Here is a 16,773-nt window from a genome sequence, read left to right as displayed (position 1 = left end):
CTCTCTCACCCCACTACTGCCCTCCTTGGCGTTGGGCAACCCGGGTCCTTCCCTTGGATCCTCGGGCCCCACTGAACTCTAACCTGGCTCCCAGAGCCTACCTGCGGCCTCACCTGGCTGACAGACTACCAGTGGCGGAGTGCTCAACCAACCATACGCACTAACAGGCCACACGCCCAGCCATTCCATACACTTATGCACCCATCCAAGCAGTACTCTGCTACTTCCCGCACCACAGATGTCAATATCCAACCAATTTACCTACTCCCTCTTCCTACTTTTAAACTACCCTCCCCGGGTATTCGTGAAGGGGTCCATCCTTCCCCCATCCACTCCTTCGCACCATGCACTCCACTCCACTCATTCCGCACTCCACTCACTCCACACCATTCATTCCAGACCACCAAGCTCTCTTGCACACTCTTGTGCCCTCACCATTCATCCACTTGCACCCCTTGCAAGTCAATCACTCAATACACAATGACACACATCCTCAATACTCCATCCATACACTTTTACACACACACACATCTTTCACAAGCATTGCCTCATGCACTCAAATTTTCCCATGCTCAATTCCTCATTTCAACATGCTCACCAGCAAGACTCACATTCAATTCCTTATTTAATAAACTACACCACAAACACACTGCATCATCTAGCTAACTACTACCCCTCTAATCCTTGTGCTTTCCCTGTCATCCCTTATACTACACACATCCCACGTCATTATCATCCAACTACTCTACTCTACGTCCCCACTACCTGTACAATAGTCACTACTTAAATCTCAGTCACCTATGGTCATCTTTCTAAATTCCTAAAATTCATCCTAACCCTCCCTGGCTAGTTCACACCACCACCCCATAGGTCTATAGCGTCATAAGTCTATAGGCATCAGGAAGGGCATCCAGCCATAAAAACATTGCCTCAAACAGGGAACCATGATTGTCATGGGGCCCGCAAGGCTAACCCCCGCTCTAGCGGGGAAAATGGCCTTAAAACGATCATTCCATTCATTCATTCATATTCATTCATCCTAACCCTCCCTGGCTAGTTCACACTGCCACCCCATAAGTCTATAGCTCCTCTGCCCCAAATGACTGACCAGTGACTGACCCACACACCACTCGAAGGAGCCTCCACAAATCACGCAACCCACCTGTCACCACATTGAACTCAAATACACAGACATCCATTCCTGTAAGCGTGAGTCGACCCTTCTACCCCTTCCCTGGCTCCACCCATCCTTTTTATGCCACTTTCCACCCCCACCAAGTCTCTTTGGCCTGGTTCACCAAGTACAGGATTATCCAGTATGTGTACAAGGATTTGCTATGGTTTGTTCCATATGATGAACTTCTCCACAGGCGAGGAAACCCGTAGGCACTGCAGTCTTTGACAAAAGGTGAAGCAGAGAGGAAGAAGTCTGCCAGAAAATTTGAAGATGTGGTGGTCAGTGTGTGTTGGAGAGGAAGGTAAAGGTGGAAGGGTTGCGAGAGCGACGTGAACCAACCAGGAACCTACTCTGCACTAGCCTGTCCACACCTCTGCACCACCTGCCCATGCTTGTAGTAAACATGATGGCAGTGACACTCCCTGCACATATCGCTATTGTCGACCAGATCTCCAGTCCTCCATTATACCCCATTGTTACCCTCGCCAGAGGAGAGGGTATTGCATTTGAGTCCGTTTGTCTGTTTGTTTGTTTGTCCGCACAGAATAAATATGATTTTCTCTGCAACCGTTGGTCCGATTGACAGGAAATTTTCACCATAGGTGCAACTCCATCTGTATAATTTTTTAATGATAATTATGATGTCATAGGTCACGTGGTTCGGCCGCCATCTTTGAAAAATCGAAAAACTTTGCACCTCTTTCTCCGAAAGCGCTGAATAGAAAAAATTGAGACATGGCTCATTGTAAAGAACTCTCCATTGGGAATAAAATATGTTAATGATGATGTCATAGGTGCCTCCACTATGACATCATAATTCGACAAGTACAAAACTTCATCCGATCAAGATGAAATTTCTTGAGCATAATCTAGAAATAAATTAGTTTAGAAAAAAAATAATGATGACGTCATCTGTCACGTGGTTCGGCCGCCATATTTGTTTAAACATAAAAACCACTGAAAATACATCCTGGCGAGGGTTTGCAATCTCTGATTGCTCTTTTTCTTGTTTAATCTGCCCTTCAAATCTCACGTCTCGTACCCATCCTCCATTATTACCAGGCTCGCTGCAGTAAGTTTCTTTTAAGTTAAGATTGGTGTACAGGGTGTCATGTCGGGGCTCCATGTGGGATGTATGCCCTCAATGTCGAAATATACGAGTGGTTGCGTTCTCATTTATTTATCATTTTTGTGCCATGTTTGTGCTTATTGTTGGTTTTTATGCATTTATTGAGGCTGAATGATCGAAAGGAATGGCAGTGCTCATAATTTGGATGTTCAGGCAGGACAAGTACTGAGTGGGCTGATGAAACAAGGAACATGCAAGGAGATAGGAAAAGCTTGACAAAGATTGTAAATGTGAAAAATTATGATTGGACAAGAGAGGAGAGTTGGGCAGAATATAAAATAAACGGTAGGGAAACCTTTCATTAAACTCCTGGATTCATTGTGTATTAAATTGTGTTTTTGTTGCAAGCTTTCTGCCCGACAAGCTGAACGAGAGCTTCTGGAGGCCAAGCGAGAAGCGGCACACCTTCGGCAGCAGTAAGCAATGCCCAGCAGCTTTACTGAGAGTGACTATTTGTATCTTCGATGTGAGAGCGACAGGTTTAAAAAATATACTTTTCATCTGAAAGGCAATGTCTTTCTGCTCTTGTGTGCAGACTTACAGAGCTGGAGCAAAAATTTATAACGGCCCAGCAAATGTCTTTGAAGCCCTCACTTGATAGACCAGATCGCTTCGGACCACCTGGAGCTCCCCCACCTCTTGGACCTTCACCAGTACCCCTCCGGCCTTCACCACTTATGCGAAGGGGTAAGTATATTTGTTTTGTGAGGTCTGATGAATGGAATGCACCCGAGTGGTGCCAAGCTTATCGTGTGTGTCCGTGTCAGTGTCCGTGTCCACGTCCACAAGACTCATGTAAATGTTAATGGAATTACTAGCTTGTTACATACAACAACGACTGAGGTGTGGCTGGGCCTGTTATCTGATTGAGTTTTGGACTTCAAAGGTAGTTTCCACTGCACTATTTGAGACTGGACAAGAGCATGAAGTGAGAAGTATGGGGGTTCTAAATATCAATAAAACCCCTCCGCCCCTACCCCGCCCTCCCCCACCCCCGCAGGATTTCATGCTTATGGAAAGTTATTGACCTCCTCTAACTTTGCCATAATGTACCATAAAGGTTGTTTGTTATCGCTTTCCTTTGTCATTGCAACTCTTTCTTACATGCAAACTGATTGCTTTGACTCATGAAACATGACCTTCCTCTTAATCAGGGCCTCATATACAAGACAACTCATTTGGGCCATCACCAGTCAGTGGAGGCCGCCCGTCTCCTCCTTTGATGATGGTCGACGGGCCATTGAGGCCTCCATCTGTTTCCTCCAGCCATGGCGGGTACCCCAAAGATGCTGGTAAGTATTTGGGTCCATACAAACTACAGCGCCACATGGAATTGTACATTAGTTTAAGATAGTAATGAAAGAAACAATGAACATCTTTTCTCCTCTTTGAACGTGGCCAGGTCTGAGAGGAACTCCTTTACCTCCAAGTTCATACGACCATCCAGGACCTGGATTCCCATCAGACAGAGGATCACCAACATCGCTTCCACACCCTATGCTCCCCCCTGGCCCATGGGACCGTCGGCCAGGGCCACCTCCACTCTATGGACCTCCACTGCCTAATGCACAGTTTGGTACACCTTATATAGGACTCGTCCATGATTTGTCCTTTTTTGAAATTCTTATACCTTGTCCTTCCTAGCTATTTGATAAATCTCCAGTTGCATTTGCCCTTTCATCTAGCTCGAGTCTCTGGTCGTTTTTCTGCTCCCATGGAAATGGAGATTGCAAGAGGTGCTAGATATTCACCTCCCATGCCAAGTACGTTTTTCAGATGTCCTCTATTCCCCTTTCTTTTAATCTTGTTTAATGGTGTTTATTTTTGTGAAGCTTTGACCCTCTTTCATTGTTTTGTCCTGCTGAATTGTGCTAGTAGATTTCATAGCGTGTCATTCCATCTCATGGTTTTAGGAAGAGGGACGCTTCCTGGTTTGATTTGAGAATATCATGAAGTCTCGCCTTTTTCAGTGACGTCACATACTGTGATGGGGCAAGAAGCTGCGGGGAAAAATGAATATACAAACCGATGCGTTACGGGCACGTGGATTGTCTTTGTTCGGTCCCATTCGCTGGCATTTGCGTTTAGTGGTCATTCACGTCATGTACTGTATATCACTTAGGTCTTAAAAGACTCGTCCGTTCCCACAGCGCATTGGGCTAGACAGCTTTCTCATTATTAAGGCCTTGGATATTTCTCTATTGACGATGGATAAGGCAAATAATTCACAAAACCTGTCCTAAATCCATAGATTAGATTGTCCAAGTCGCCAGTTTTTATGAAGCAATGTTGCAACTCAACCTGGATACATGTCCCTATCAGCACAATGTGAACTCATTCATGGACAACATTAGGCTGTGGCGTCATGTCATCTTTATGGACATTTTAAGGTCATCTCACCTCTATTCTCGAAGAGATGAACTTTTAAAATGAGTCATGATGTCTGGATGCCTGTCTGGATGTCCGTCCGTTAACTTTTTGCTATTTTTTGCTACCTCTCCCTTGTCACCTGGCAAGTTCTGAAACTTGACACATGAATACAAGACAGTAGTTTGCACAATCGCTCAGGCTTCGATTTTTCGATTTCAGATCATGGGGTTCCCTGGGAGGGTGGGGGGATTGCCCCAAACCCCCCCCCTCCCACCCAAAACTTCAGATCCCTTCCAGTCCCTTATTAGTCCCCTACCGGTGTACACTGTAGGGGACTATAGGTTTGCACTCTGTCGGTCCCTCAGTCCGTCACGCAAAGAACAGCTTTCTGGACTGTTTTTCCGAAACTCTTAATGCTAATGATTTCAAACTTGGTTCATGGTTTCGTCATGACAAGTTACAGATCAAGTTCGAACTTCACGACGTTTCGATCATTTTTGACAAAGTTATGGCACTCTGAACTTTGGGAATTTCCCCAACAGTTTTCCGGACTATAATTTGGAGTGCGGTAAGTCATAATACTGTCTTCTATGACAGTGTTACCCAATGCCGGTAGGGGACATGTATTGCAGCGCAATACTCAGAATGCTTGTTTACCAACAGATTGCTCTGACACCCGATACAGCCTTTTTACTTGATGGTCCACAGGATTGCTCGATCTTATATTTTCCGACTTTGTATTTTTCGAATTTGGATCATGGGGGCTCCCCGGGGGTATCCCCTGAAACTTTGGATCCATACTCGTCCCTTATTAGTCCCCTACCGGTGTACACCGGAGGGGACTATAGGTTTGCACTCCGTCCCTCCGTCTGTCCGTTCGTCTGTCAGTCTGTCAGTCCGTCACGCAAAGAACAGCTTTCCGGACTTTTTTTCTAAACTCTTAATGCTAATGATTTCAAACTTGGTACATGGTTTCCTGATGATAAGTTACAGATCTAGTTCGACCTTCACGACGTTTCGATCATTTTTGACAAAGTTATGGCACTTTGAACTTTGGTAATTTCCCCCAACAGTTTTCCGGACTCTAATTTGGAGTGCGGTAAGTCAAAGCTGTTAATATTCCTTGTTTTAACTCCAATTTACATTCTTTTTCCACTTTTAGTGAGAAGTACGGGTCTGTGCAACTATTTATAAACTTTATTTGGTGCAAATTGGATAATTTTTAGCCGAGTTACCTCAGACCGTGAGTTGGTAATTATATAATTCACACATAGTTGAATACGTGCAGGCCGCTCCACGGAGCGACCTTGCGGGCTTATTTTAACTCCGATTTACATTCTTTTTCCAATTTTAGTGAGAAGTAGGGGTCTGTGCAACCATTCATAAACTTTATTTGGTGCAAATCGGATAATTTTTATCCGAGTTACCTCAGACCGTGAGTTGGTAATTATATAATTCACACAGTGCAATACGTGCAGGCTGCTCCACGGAGCGACCTTGCGGGCTTATCAACGAGGCGAGGTGTGACACACATGTGTCTCAGCATACCTCAGATCAAGTTTGAAAACCAGCATCAACCGTGCATAAATTTGCATATTCGATCATTTTTGACAAAGTTATGGCACTTTGTTCTTTGGTAGGGGACATGTATTGCAGCGCAATACTCAGAATGCTTGTTTACCAACCAATTGCTCTGAATCTCGATACAGCCATTCTACTCGATTGTCCGCAGGATCGACCGGTCTTGGATGTTTCAATTTTGTATCGGAAAGGGGGGTGGGGAGGAGGGCTATTTATTAGCCTCGGGGCTATTTATTACTTTATTGATAGACAGTCTCGGTTATCCACACCAAGGAAGCGATGAAGGCCTACAATAACCTTGACAGCTACAATTATTATGCGTCTGCCGACAAAGTCGCCAGGGTTGTCTGTCCGGCTGTCCGTCCGTCCGTGATGGGTTTTCGTTACCGTCATATGACTGAAGGGATCTTAGTTCAAACCTGGTTGCAGGTATGTATAATGAGGTAAAGATGAACTGATTAGATTTTGGGGTTACGAGGACAAAGGCCAAAGGTCACGTTAGGTAAAAATCCTGTTACCGCGATAACTTGTGAACCAGTGATTGGATTCTGACCAAAGTTGGTACAAGTATGTATTATGATGCAAAGATGAACTGATTAGATTTTGGCATCAAAGGTGAGGAGTGAGATGATTTTGTAATTTGGGTCATGTCAGGTAAAAATGTGATACTTGAGAACAGCTGAATGAATTTAAATCAAACTTCGTACAAATATGTACAATGATGTAATAATGTGGGTGGAGGCATATCGGTCAACGTCGTGACACCGAAAAGTGTCGTTATAGTTTCATCAGTGAATAGGTACAAACTCTGTTAGTTAAGAAAAATGGAAATGGCAAAGTGATAATCAAGACTTCAGTGAACCACGGTCAGCGAACCACTGTGAAGCTGTGAAGAAAACGGGGGATGTGATTGGGGAAACAGGGGACTTGCTGCATGGCAAGGGTAGGAACTTGAACCATTGAATCTTTAACTGTATAAGATCAGCTTTTATACATCGGACATCAAAAACCAAAAATAAAAGCTCAATACATCCAGGTGCATTATAATTACATCCACCACCGAAGGTGGATGGAGGTTGTTTTCACCCCTGTCTGTCCATTTGAGAACAAAATATCTCCAAAAGTTGTGGACTGATTCGGACGACATTTGGCAGAGACAATGCGTATGTGACAGGCGTATGTGACACCGACGAAATAATTGGATTTTGGTGAAGATCAGGATTCGGATCCGGCTGCTATAATTTTTTAAGTGATTCTTCACCATTGGGAGATAGGGCCAAAAAGGATACATAGCAGGATATCTCAAAAAGTTGTGGAAGGATTTGGAGGAAACTTGGTGTACTGGTTGGGTGTCTGACAAGGAAGAATCGATTAACTTTTGGTGAAGATCCGGATTCGGATCCAGCTAGTGGAAATTTTTCAGTGATTCTTCACCATTGAGTGATATGGCCAACCATGCGGAGGGTATGCTCTCGACTGAGTGGTGTTCTCGTTATGCATGCTGTTATAGTCGAGAGTTTACCTGGGGTTATGAATGTTATAAATTCTTGATAATAATTACCAGAAATATTAAAAACTAGCCGAAACCCGTGGAACATCCACGGAAGGGAGGATGTGGTGTATGGATAGAGTGTACCATTATGGATGGCATAGGGGATTTGCTTGTCCGAGTAAGAGTTAGGAAGAAAGATGAGAATGAAGAGTGCGTATATGAACAACGATCACCGACACCGGCACAAATGCATGCTCTGGATTGTCCACTCAGTGGACGGCTTGCTTTCGCCTTCGCCTGTCCAATCGGCGGACGGCTTGCTTCGCCTTCGCCCAGCAGACGCCAATACGATGGCGTCGTAAGATGGCGTCGTATCGGCAGTTAATCGGATGCTTTTGGGCCCCAACGTCGGCTAATTCAGATTTTTCGAGTGTGTCTGTGCGTGATAAACAAAGAGCGAGGTTCGTAGATCGTAAATTCATTAGTGCAGTGGGCATCGGGTCACTGGGTGCGGTGTAAAAGGGATAACAAAGTCGAGTCCTTACGCTATTATTATATAGATGGACACCACAATCGCAAACGCCAGGTTGGGGTTCGTAACCTCTGTTGATCGCCGAAAGCGAAGCTGCTCATTTCTTTGGACATTTACTTCCACTTTGAGTTTGACAAAATCTTACTTTCAACTGCATTAAACGAACACACCATCTGTTAGTACACCAGTGAGCAACAAAACTGGAAATAAAATAAAATATTGCTGGTTAAAGTTGGTACGATGGAACACAGTCTGAGGTTGTCGGTGATGGTGGTTGGTATTGTATGCATGCGGATGTTCGCGTGCCCCTTGTTTTACCCCGCAGCAAGGTGGATACTAAGGAAGTGATGTCCTTGGAAACTCGTCCATAGTGTTTGCTTTTCACGAATGTGTTCATGGCAAGGCACGATTTTGTTTTGCATGACCACAAAGTCAACATAGAGGTGTTAAAAACCGGTGCCACTGGAAATGGCCCGATGCAGAAATGGACGGATTTTTTGTGGGGAGGCATTTGCGGAAAGCTTACAAGTTACAATCTTCTGGTTTATTACTTGTAAAATCGAAGATTTTCCAAGTACGTATATTGGTCGGTTGCGTTTGTGGTTCTGTCTGTCTGTTTGTTTGTCACCGGCCTACAGGTCACAATTTTCAACCGATCTTCACGAAACTTCACCAAATGGTAGAGTTGGTCAAAAGAAAGAAGCCTATTGTTTTTGGGGTCAAAAGGTCAACATAGGCCAAAGGTCACCAACTTTGCTAAATTTCGAAAATCCTCAATTTTCATCCGATTGACTTGAAATTTGAAGAGGACTTGCATATCTGGTCACTGAATTCAACCACCAAGTATTTTTGAGGTCAACATAGGCCAAAAGGTCAACATAAGCCAAATTTCTAAAATCCTCAATTTTCATCCAATTGACTTGAAATTTGAAGAGGACTTGCATATCTGGTTACTGAATTCAACCACCAAGTATTTTGAGGTCAACATTGTTCAAAAGGTCAACATAGGCCAAATTTCTAAAATCCTCAATTTTCATCCAATTGACTTGAAATTTGAAGAGGACTTGCATATCTGGTCACTGAATTCAACCACCAAGTATTTTCGAGGTCAATATAGGCCAAACGGTCAACATAGGCCAAATTTCTAAAATCCTCAATTTTCATCCAATTGACGTGAAATTTGAAGTGGACTTGCATATCTGGTCACTGAATTCAACCACTAAGTATTTTTGAGGTCAACGTCGGCCAAAAGGTCAACATAGGCCAAATTTCTAAAATCCTCTTTTCATCCGATTGACTTGAAATTTGAAGAGGACTTGCATATCTGGTCACTGAATTCAACCACCAAGTATTCTTGAGGTCAACATATATGCCAAAAGGTCAACATAGGCCAAATTTCTAAAATCCTCAATTTTCATCCAATTGACTTGAAATTTGAAGAGGACTTGCAAATCTGGTCACTGAATTCAACCACCAAGTATTCTTGAGGTCAACATATGCCTAAATGTCAACATAGACCAAGTTTCAAAAATCCTCAATTTTCATCCGATTGACTTGAAAATTGAACAGCATTTGCACATTGAGTCACTAAATAGGGAAACTAACTATTTTTGAGGTCAAAAGTCAATGAAGGTCAACTTTCCAAAATCATCATTTTTCATCTGAAAAATCGTCACTTTTTTCCTATTGACCCGAGCTTTGATCAAGATTGTCAATTTGAATCTTGATGAAATGGACAATTTGCTGAATCAATGGAATTTTTTTTCTTGTGGGGAGGGGGGGGGGGCCGGGGGGGGGTGGATTTTTTCAAGTATCGTGCTCTGCATGACGCCTTCTTGTTTTATTTATTCGTATGCAGCCTGTGGCTGCTTGGTTGCATCATTTTTTTCTAGGGGCATGACTACCGCTGATACAATCCCCCCTTTACCAGCTAGCTGGTACTCATTTTGCCGACCTCGGAAGGATGACTGGCTGAGTCGACACGCCTGGTGTTAATTAAACAGCACGACAGAGGCTTGAACTCAAGACCCTCGGATCTTAAGCAAGCCACCTTAACCTTTAAGCCAACACCAGGCATGGTCTTCTGGTAAGATGTAATGTCTACTTTGTAAGACGAGTGCACAAAGCCACTTTAAAGCATTTATTAACCATCCTTTAATGACACCGATATGAAACAATAAAGGAAGTTCCAAAAAAGATCAACACGATAAGATTCCAAACTTCCAGGTCCCGACAGGTTTATTTCATTTTGTCTGTGCGACAATAATCAAAATAAAGACCAATTACTGCACTGTAGTCCCAGGAAGGAAGTCGGACATAACAACAGGACTTTGCTTGAATAAAAAGAGGACTTGGCTGTAACCAAATTATTCCCATAAAAGTAGTTTTACCTCTGTATGTTTTAAAATAAAATTTTCACCAAACTGAAGGACTCGTGCCTTGTTACTGAAAATATCACTTGCTTAACGTAAACAATACATACTGTACTTCATGTATCTTCACCTACAGTGGGCTCATACTGATTGCTTGTTTATCCTTAATGATTCACTTAATCACTTGCTATTTGGTATTGGGGTTTGTCAGTGGCTTTTAGCAAGTGTGTTTTGCACAGATTTTCGACCTATGCAACAACCGGTGACTGTGCCATTGCAGGGATCTCCCATATCATCCGCTGAGAGCCTCCCGGTAAGGTTGGCTGCAGCAAAAGCTCGGAGGTGTCGCAAGCATTCACATTTTCATTTATGTATCTCTTCGCTTTTTTTTTTTTTTAAATTCCTTTTGTTTTTGAAGTATGCACATGGATAGTCTTTCACAATTTATTTTTTTCAAATATAACCTGTCTATTGCTTTTACCCTGTCTATTGTCTATTTGGTATATACCTGTCTATTGCTCAACAGAATTCTGCACCACCATCTAATGGAGCACCAGGGGCAATGACAACCACCGACACACATTTGCCCATCCGGGGGCCATTTCCTGGCGCACGGGGACCACCCCCACTTATGGCAAGAAGCTCCTACATGGGTCCTCCTCCTCCCTTCATGGGTCGTCCTCCTCCCTTCATGGGTCCTCCTCCTCTTCCCATGGGTCGTCGTCCTCTTCCCATGGGTTTTCCTCCTCCTCCTCCTCTTGGGCCTCCCATGGGCCATCCTTACATGAATCATCCTTACAGCAGGTTTCCACCACCCCAAGGTCAATATCTCCCTCCAGAGGTTATGGGGTTACGAGGACCCCAGCCCCTTTATCCAAGTGGTGAGTTTATAGGCTTTACAACTGTATTGCATGTTAAACTGATGCCACTTTACAAAATTAACACCCAGAGCCTTTTATGCAGCCTGTTGTTTGCTGTGAAACTGTCAATCACACAAGTCATCTTGTTTAGAATTGTTTTGCTCATTTGGTTCACCTTGCTGTGTTATTCTTTTTGTGCATGCTCGCATTTTATAGATTGGAATTTCAAGCAAACTAAGTTCAAAATAGCGTCTTTTTTTTTCGATAGAAGATCGAGGCTTATGGAAGAGTGAGGTGACCAAGGGTTGAAAAAAAAAAAAAAAAATTAAACTATAGTTTCAGTTGGACACAATAATCAGGGGGTTGAATGAGCAAGAAGCAGAGGAGAAGAAAGGGGAGAAGGAAGCGAAGAAGAAGAGCGGGGGGGGAGGGCGGGGTGAGAGGAGGCGAGTAAAGGATTAGGATTGTTTTGGGTTGGGGGTGGGAGGTCACTTGTAATTATATTCGCCACCGAAGGTGGATGGATGTTATGTTTTCATCCCTGTTTGTGAACAAGATATGCCAAAAGGTTGTGGATGGATTCAGCCAAAACTTGGTGAATTGGTTGGGTGTGTGACAAGGAAGAATTGATTCGATTTTGGTGAAGATCTGACTACAGATCCAGATATGAGGATTTTTTTTTTTTAAGTGATTCTTCACTATTGAGTAATAGGGTCAAAATGATACATGGCATCCATGATATTTTAAAAATTTGTGGACGACTTATGACAAAACTGGGTGGATGAGGTGGTTCGGCAACAGGAACAAGCCGATGTTCGAATTCAGATCTGACCCATCAGTGGGATACAGAACTTAAATTGTTTAGCCTGGCGGAGGTGTGCGCTCTACCGAGTGATGATCTCGTTTTTTTTTGTATTTACTTTTTCTCCTGAATTGTTTTAATAGGTATTTATATTCGATATATCTATCTATAATTCCAGTAATCTCTGTGTGTTTGTTTGTTTGTACGTTTGTCTGTGACCGCTGTTTCTCGACAACCACGGGTCCGATATACTTTAAACTTGCCAGGTATATTGCTGGGGACCCGAGGATGTGCCTTTTCAAGGTTTCATATTAATCGGACAATTACTTACCGAGCTATGTCCAAAAAACGATTCAACCAATCAGAGAGCAGCGAGCTATCGCGTGTGCCGAACGTGGCGAACACACTCTGCCTCGGATGGCACATTTGAGAGCGTATTCATTTATTTCCCGTCGGCAAACTATGTTGGCGCTATGTTGGCGTTAAACGATGTTTTAAAACTAATTAAAACCCCGGGGGGATTGTCACTGTACTCGCAAGCCGTTCGCCGTTCGCTTTGGCGTTGAAAATGGACCAAAATATTTCATGGACCAAACCATTTCATGTAAAGCGTTCGCCGTTCGCTTTGGCGTTGCGAATGGACCAAAACATTTCATGGACCAAACCATTTCATGTAAATAGAGGGGGGGATATAATTTTAGATATAGATATAGTACGGGCATGCCCTAGTTTAATACAATAACAACAACAACAACATGCATTTTAAGGCCATTTTCCCTGCTAGAGCGGGGGTTAGCCTTGCTGTCCCCATGACAATCTTCTCCATTTTGCCCTATTTTCTGCATCTCTCCTTGTTTAACCCCCTTGCCCGCATTTCTTCTTCCACCATCTTCAGCCAAGTATTTCTAGGTCTTCCCCGTCCTCTACTTCTTTCTGCATTCATTTCCATCACTCTTCTCAACCAGTCACTTTCATCCTTCCTCAACACATGACCAAACCATCTCAACCTGTTCCTCTTCACAGCATCCATCACAGGCTCTATTCCCATCATCTTTCGCAATTCATCATTTGTCTTCCTCTCTCTCAACGATACTCCACACATCCATCGAACCATTCGCATTTCCACCCTTTCCAGCCTTCGTTGCTGCTCTACATTCATGACCCATGGCTCGCTCCCATAAATCATAACACTTCTCACACATGCAGCATACACCTTTCCCTTCAGCTTCAATGACACTCCCCTCCTCGTCAGCATGCCACTCAGTTCCCAAAACCTCTTCCATGCACAAATAATAAAACGATTGTAAAACCATTAAATTAGTAAGCTAACTAATCGCAAAACAGCCAATTTGTTTTTATTTCCTTTTCTTCTCCGTCTTCCTTCCAATCTTCATTGCCTTTTTACCTCACCTACAATTGTAATGAAGCTAACTCAACATCACCTCGATTTCAGGTAGTTTTAACACTAAAAAGCATTTTAAAACAGCAATGTCCATGAAGCGGTTGTCTGTCTTCCATTTGGCCTGATCTTGTGGTATTGTTATGGATAAACGTCACATCGGTGAAATGAATTGTGGGAGAACTTTTTGATGCTAATTTATTTGCTTTCAGGCAGAAGTGTGCCTACATACTTGGATTCACTGGGCCGAGCTCCTGGACCAACACCGCCTCAAGTTGGAGAACTACCTCCACAAATTGGGCCACCCCGCCCTGGCCCTAGCTCATTGGATCAAGATTCCTCGTGTACTCAGCAACCGACGCATCCAACGAAGACCCCGCCCATCGCAGCACGGCCTCCCGACGACAACAGCGCGGGGGTTTGAGCCTCGGACCACCAAAATGCATCCAGGCCTTGCGTACCTGGCGTACTTTACAAGTTGGAACATTGGCCTTCATTGCAGGAAGAGCAGTTTTCTGCACTTGCTCCTATTTTAGGACCAGAAGCCAAATGCAGCCTGTGACAAGTCGGTCACTTTGAACTTTGATCAGCTAACAAAGCAAGCAGCTGTTACTGTCACTGCAAAGTGAACTTGTCTGATATGGACAAGATGGTGAAAAGATCGACAATACAAGTCATGGTTCGGGATTCTGTTGTTTTTTCTTGTGTACAAGCGTACCTTTGCAAGGCTGTCCAATTGAGTGCGTGGCACGTATTCAGTTACGTTCTTCATTTTGGGTCGCCCCCCAACCCCACCCGATATGACGTGTAGCTTTATCCATGCTTTTAGTCTGATAATTACAGATTACTAACAGTTCAACAGCACACCACCACCACCACCACACAAAGCCCTCACACCATCGACCGTGTCTGGCCCAGCTACGTAACTTATTGAAGTCTGTGACTTGTCTTTGCCTTGTTGGCTTGCGTGGATACAGCATTCCTTTCGCAAATCATTGAGAAGCTTGTATTGAAATCCTATTATTTAAGCCAAAGGGAGGTGTTTCTGCTTTCAATCGGCACCGACATCTTTATCTCCCGTGTCATGAACTATAGATCGGAACCGTTGGAGATCCAACTCTGAGTGAACGCTCAACGGGCACAGGAACTTGCTGCATAATAGTTTATCCTTTGTTGTCTGGCGTCGGCAGCGTCTGCCTGGTCTCTTAAAAGCAAAGTAGCCATAACATTTTAACCATCTCGAGCTTTCCAGCTAATTGTCTCTGTGGGCCAAAAAGCCGTCGTTCTAAGGCAGTTTTTGGTACATGGTGAAAGAAAATGCACGTCTGGCCAGATCATGAGATTTTGCTCTTGCGTCGACACTGAGCTGTTCTCCCCAAGTGTCTTCACAACTCGTCTGTTACCCATGATGTATGATCAGCCTGTCTGAAATTGTGAGAGTGACGACAAACTTTGCTGGTCGTACATAAGCTGTTGGTATGTTTCGTGTACCGAAGGGCAGATGTTCTGTCATGTCAAGTTAAATTATTCGTGTCCTTGCCACACGTCGTGCTGTCGGTGCGGTGGATTATCGTCTTGTGATGAATAGTGCCTCACCTCAAATTGTCAACCGGCTTGAGCCCGCATTGTCGTGTTCGATTCAGCAGTCGCCATTTATTTGTTCGTACGGAAAACGCCGAGGTTTATCATCGGTCAACTTTTCATTCGCCATTTTGTAATTACCTGCTTTCACGAGTTAAAAGCCTCGGCATGGTTAACGAACGAGACGTGATCGATTATGATTGATGAGAGTGCACTTTTTCAATCATTGTATGATATTGTATTATGACATCACAAACTAAACTGCTTGTGTCGACCACATTTTTATTTGATGTCTGTCCTAAGTTATGAATGTGGAAAGATGCAGAAAAACCACTTTGAAGAAGATGGACGTTGGTGAGTTTTGGTGATAAAACATCTTTATGTGATGTCGAGCCACGCTTTCCTGCTGTGAGAAACCGAATTGATTATGTGCAATAGGAATTTATAAATAATCACAAGTTTGTCATGTCTGCTTTCCATAAGGCCTCGATTACATCAACATACCGTAGAAGATTGCTGTGTATGTTTGTCATCCTGTATACTGTACATCTCGTGACCATGGGCTCCATCGGGAACTTGGCTCAGTGACTGCATGAGTGGTATTTTCCTCTCACTCGTCATCCATATAGCACACTTTACCCCTTGCCCACTCATTGCCTTATCTAATGTCATTATCCGTATTTATTTGTCCCTGGTTGCATTTGACTGTTACTGAAAAAAAAAAACAAAGGATGATTTTTCGCAAAGTTTTGGAACTTTACTGTGTCCTTTGCAATTTCTGTTAAAGTTACCTTATCAGCCGCAGCAGCAGCCTGTTTTCAGTCGACAGCAAGTCGTCTTCCTCGACTCACATTTTGGGGTATTGACATACTTGCCATGACTGAGAGGTTTTCTGCAGGAGTTTGTAATTTGTTCAGGCTGCCGGTAATAACCTACCTACTCTTCAGGAAAGACCACGTGGGATCTTTAACGACAATCAACGATCAGTGCTGGTAGACGGGTCCTCTGGCTTAATGTCCTGACTGAAGGTACACGCATTGACACTTGTGAAACTTTTGGGTGACAGTTTACAGTTGGGTTGAGATTCGAATTTCGAACCCGGGCTAGACAGGTAAAACATGAGTACGCTTCCATCTCGGCTATCTTGCCAACTCTTGTAACATATAATATGGTGCATTAAGTTTTGTTCTCAGATGTCCGATGTGATTTCAAATGTAATTTTTCTTTCTTAATATAAACTACCTTTATAAAGGAAGTGTCCACAGATGAGTTGACTTTTCTGAAGATAGTCACCTGTTCCAAAGCATGGAATTATTCTGACTTCCTGTATAAATCATCCTGTTATACTTATTACCCGATTTTTTTTTTTAAGTCAAAAGGAGATTTGATCAAACTTGATGTCACTTTTTCACCTCAACTAAAGCACATTGAGAAAAACAAAACAGGTACAGCAGGTTGTAACAATTTCAGTCTGTTTT

General features: G+C 43.4%; 1 protein-coding gene across 3 annotated transcripts in view; it reads left to right on the top strand.

Moving 5' to 3' along the window:
* LOC137429766 (transport and Golgi organization protein 1 homolog) overlaps window positions 1-16,559 on the top strand; it is a 67,737-nt gene extending 51,178 nt beyond the window's left edge. For 2 of the 3 annotated variants that reach the window (XM_068119995.2, XM_068119994.2), the window contains exons 17-24: window positions 2,655-2,722; window positions 2,842-2,993; window positions 3,461-3,598; window positions 3,709-3,882; window positions 3,992-4,069; window positions 10,893-10,966; window positions 11,180-11,534; window positions 13,927-16,559. In XM_068119995.2, coding sequence (XP_067976096.2) covers window positions 2,655-2,722; window positions 2,842-2,993; window positions 3,461-3,598; window positions 3,709-3,882; window positions 3,992-4,069; window positions 10,893-10,966; window positions 11,180-11,534; window positions 13,927-14,138 — 1,251 coding nt within the window. In that variant the 3' untranslated portion in view covers window positions 14,139-16,559. Of the gene's footprint in view, window positions 1-2,654; window positions 2,723-2,841; window positions 2,994-3,460; window positions 3,599-3,708; window positions 3,883-3,991; window positions 4,070-10,892; window positions 10,967-11,179; window positions 11,535-13,926 lie in introns of those variants that run through there. The other variant, XM_068119996.2, reaches the window with a different exon arrangement.
* The last annotated feature ends 214 nt before the right edge of the window (window positions 16,560-16,773 follow it).

Source organism: Myxine glutinosa, chromosome 6 (genome assembly GCF_964187855.1).
Source record: "Myxine glutinosa chromosome 6, kmMyxGlut1.1, whole genome shotgun sequence".
Taxonomy (NCBI): Eukaryota; Metazoa; Chordata; class Myxini; order Myxiniformes; family Myxinidae; genus Myxine; species Myxine glutinosa.
Note: the sequence above shows the minus strand (reverse complement) of the source record. Positions and strands in the feature narration are given on the sequence as shown.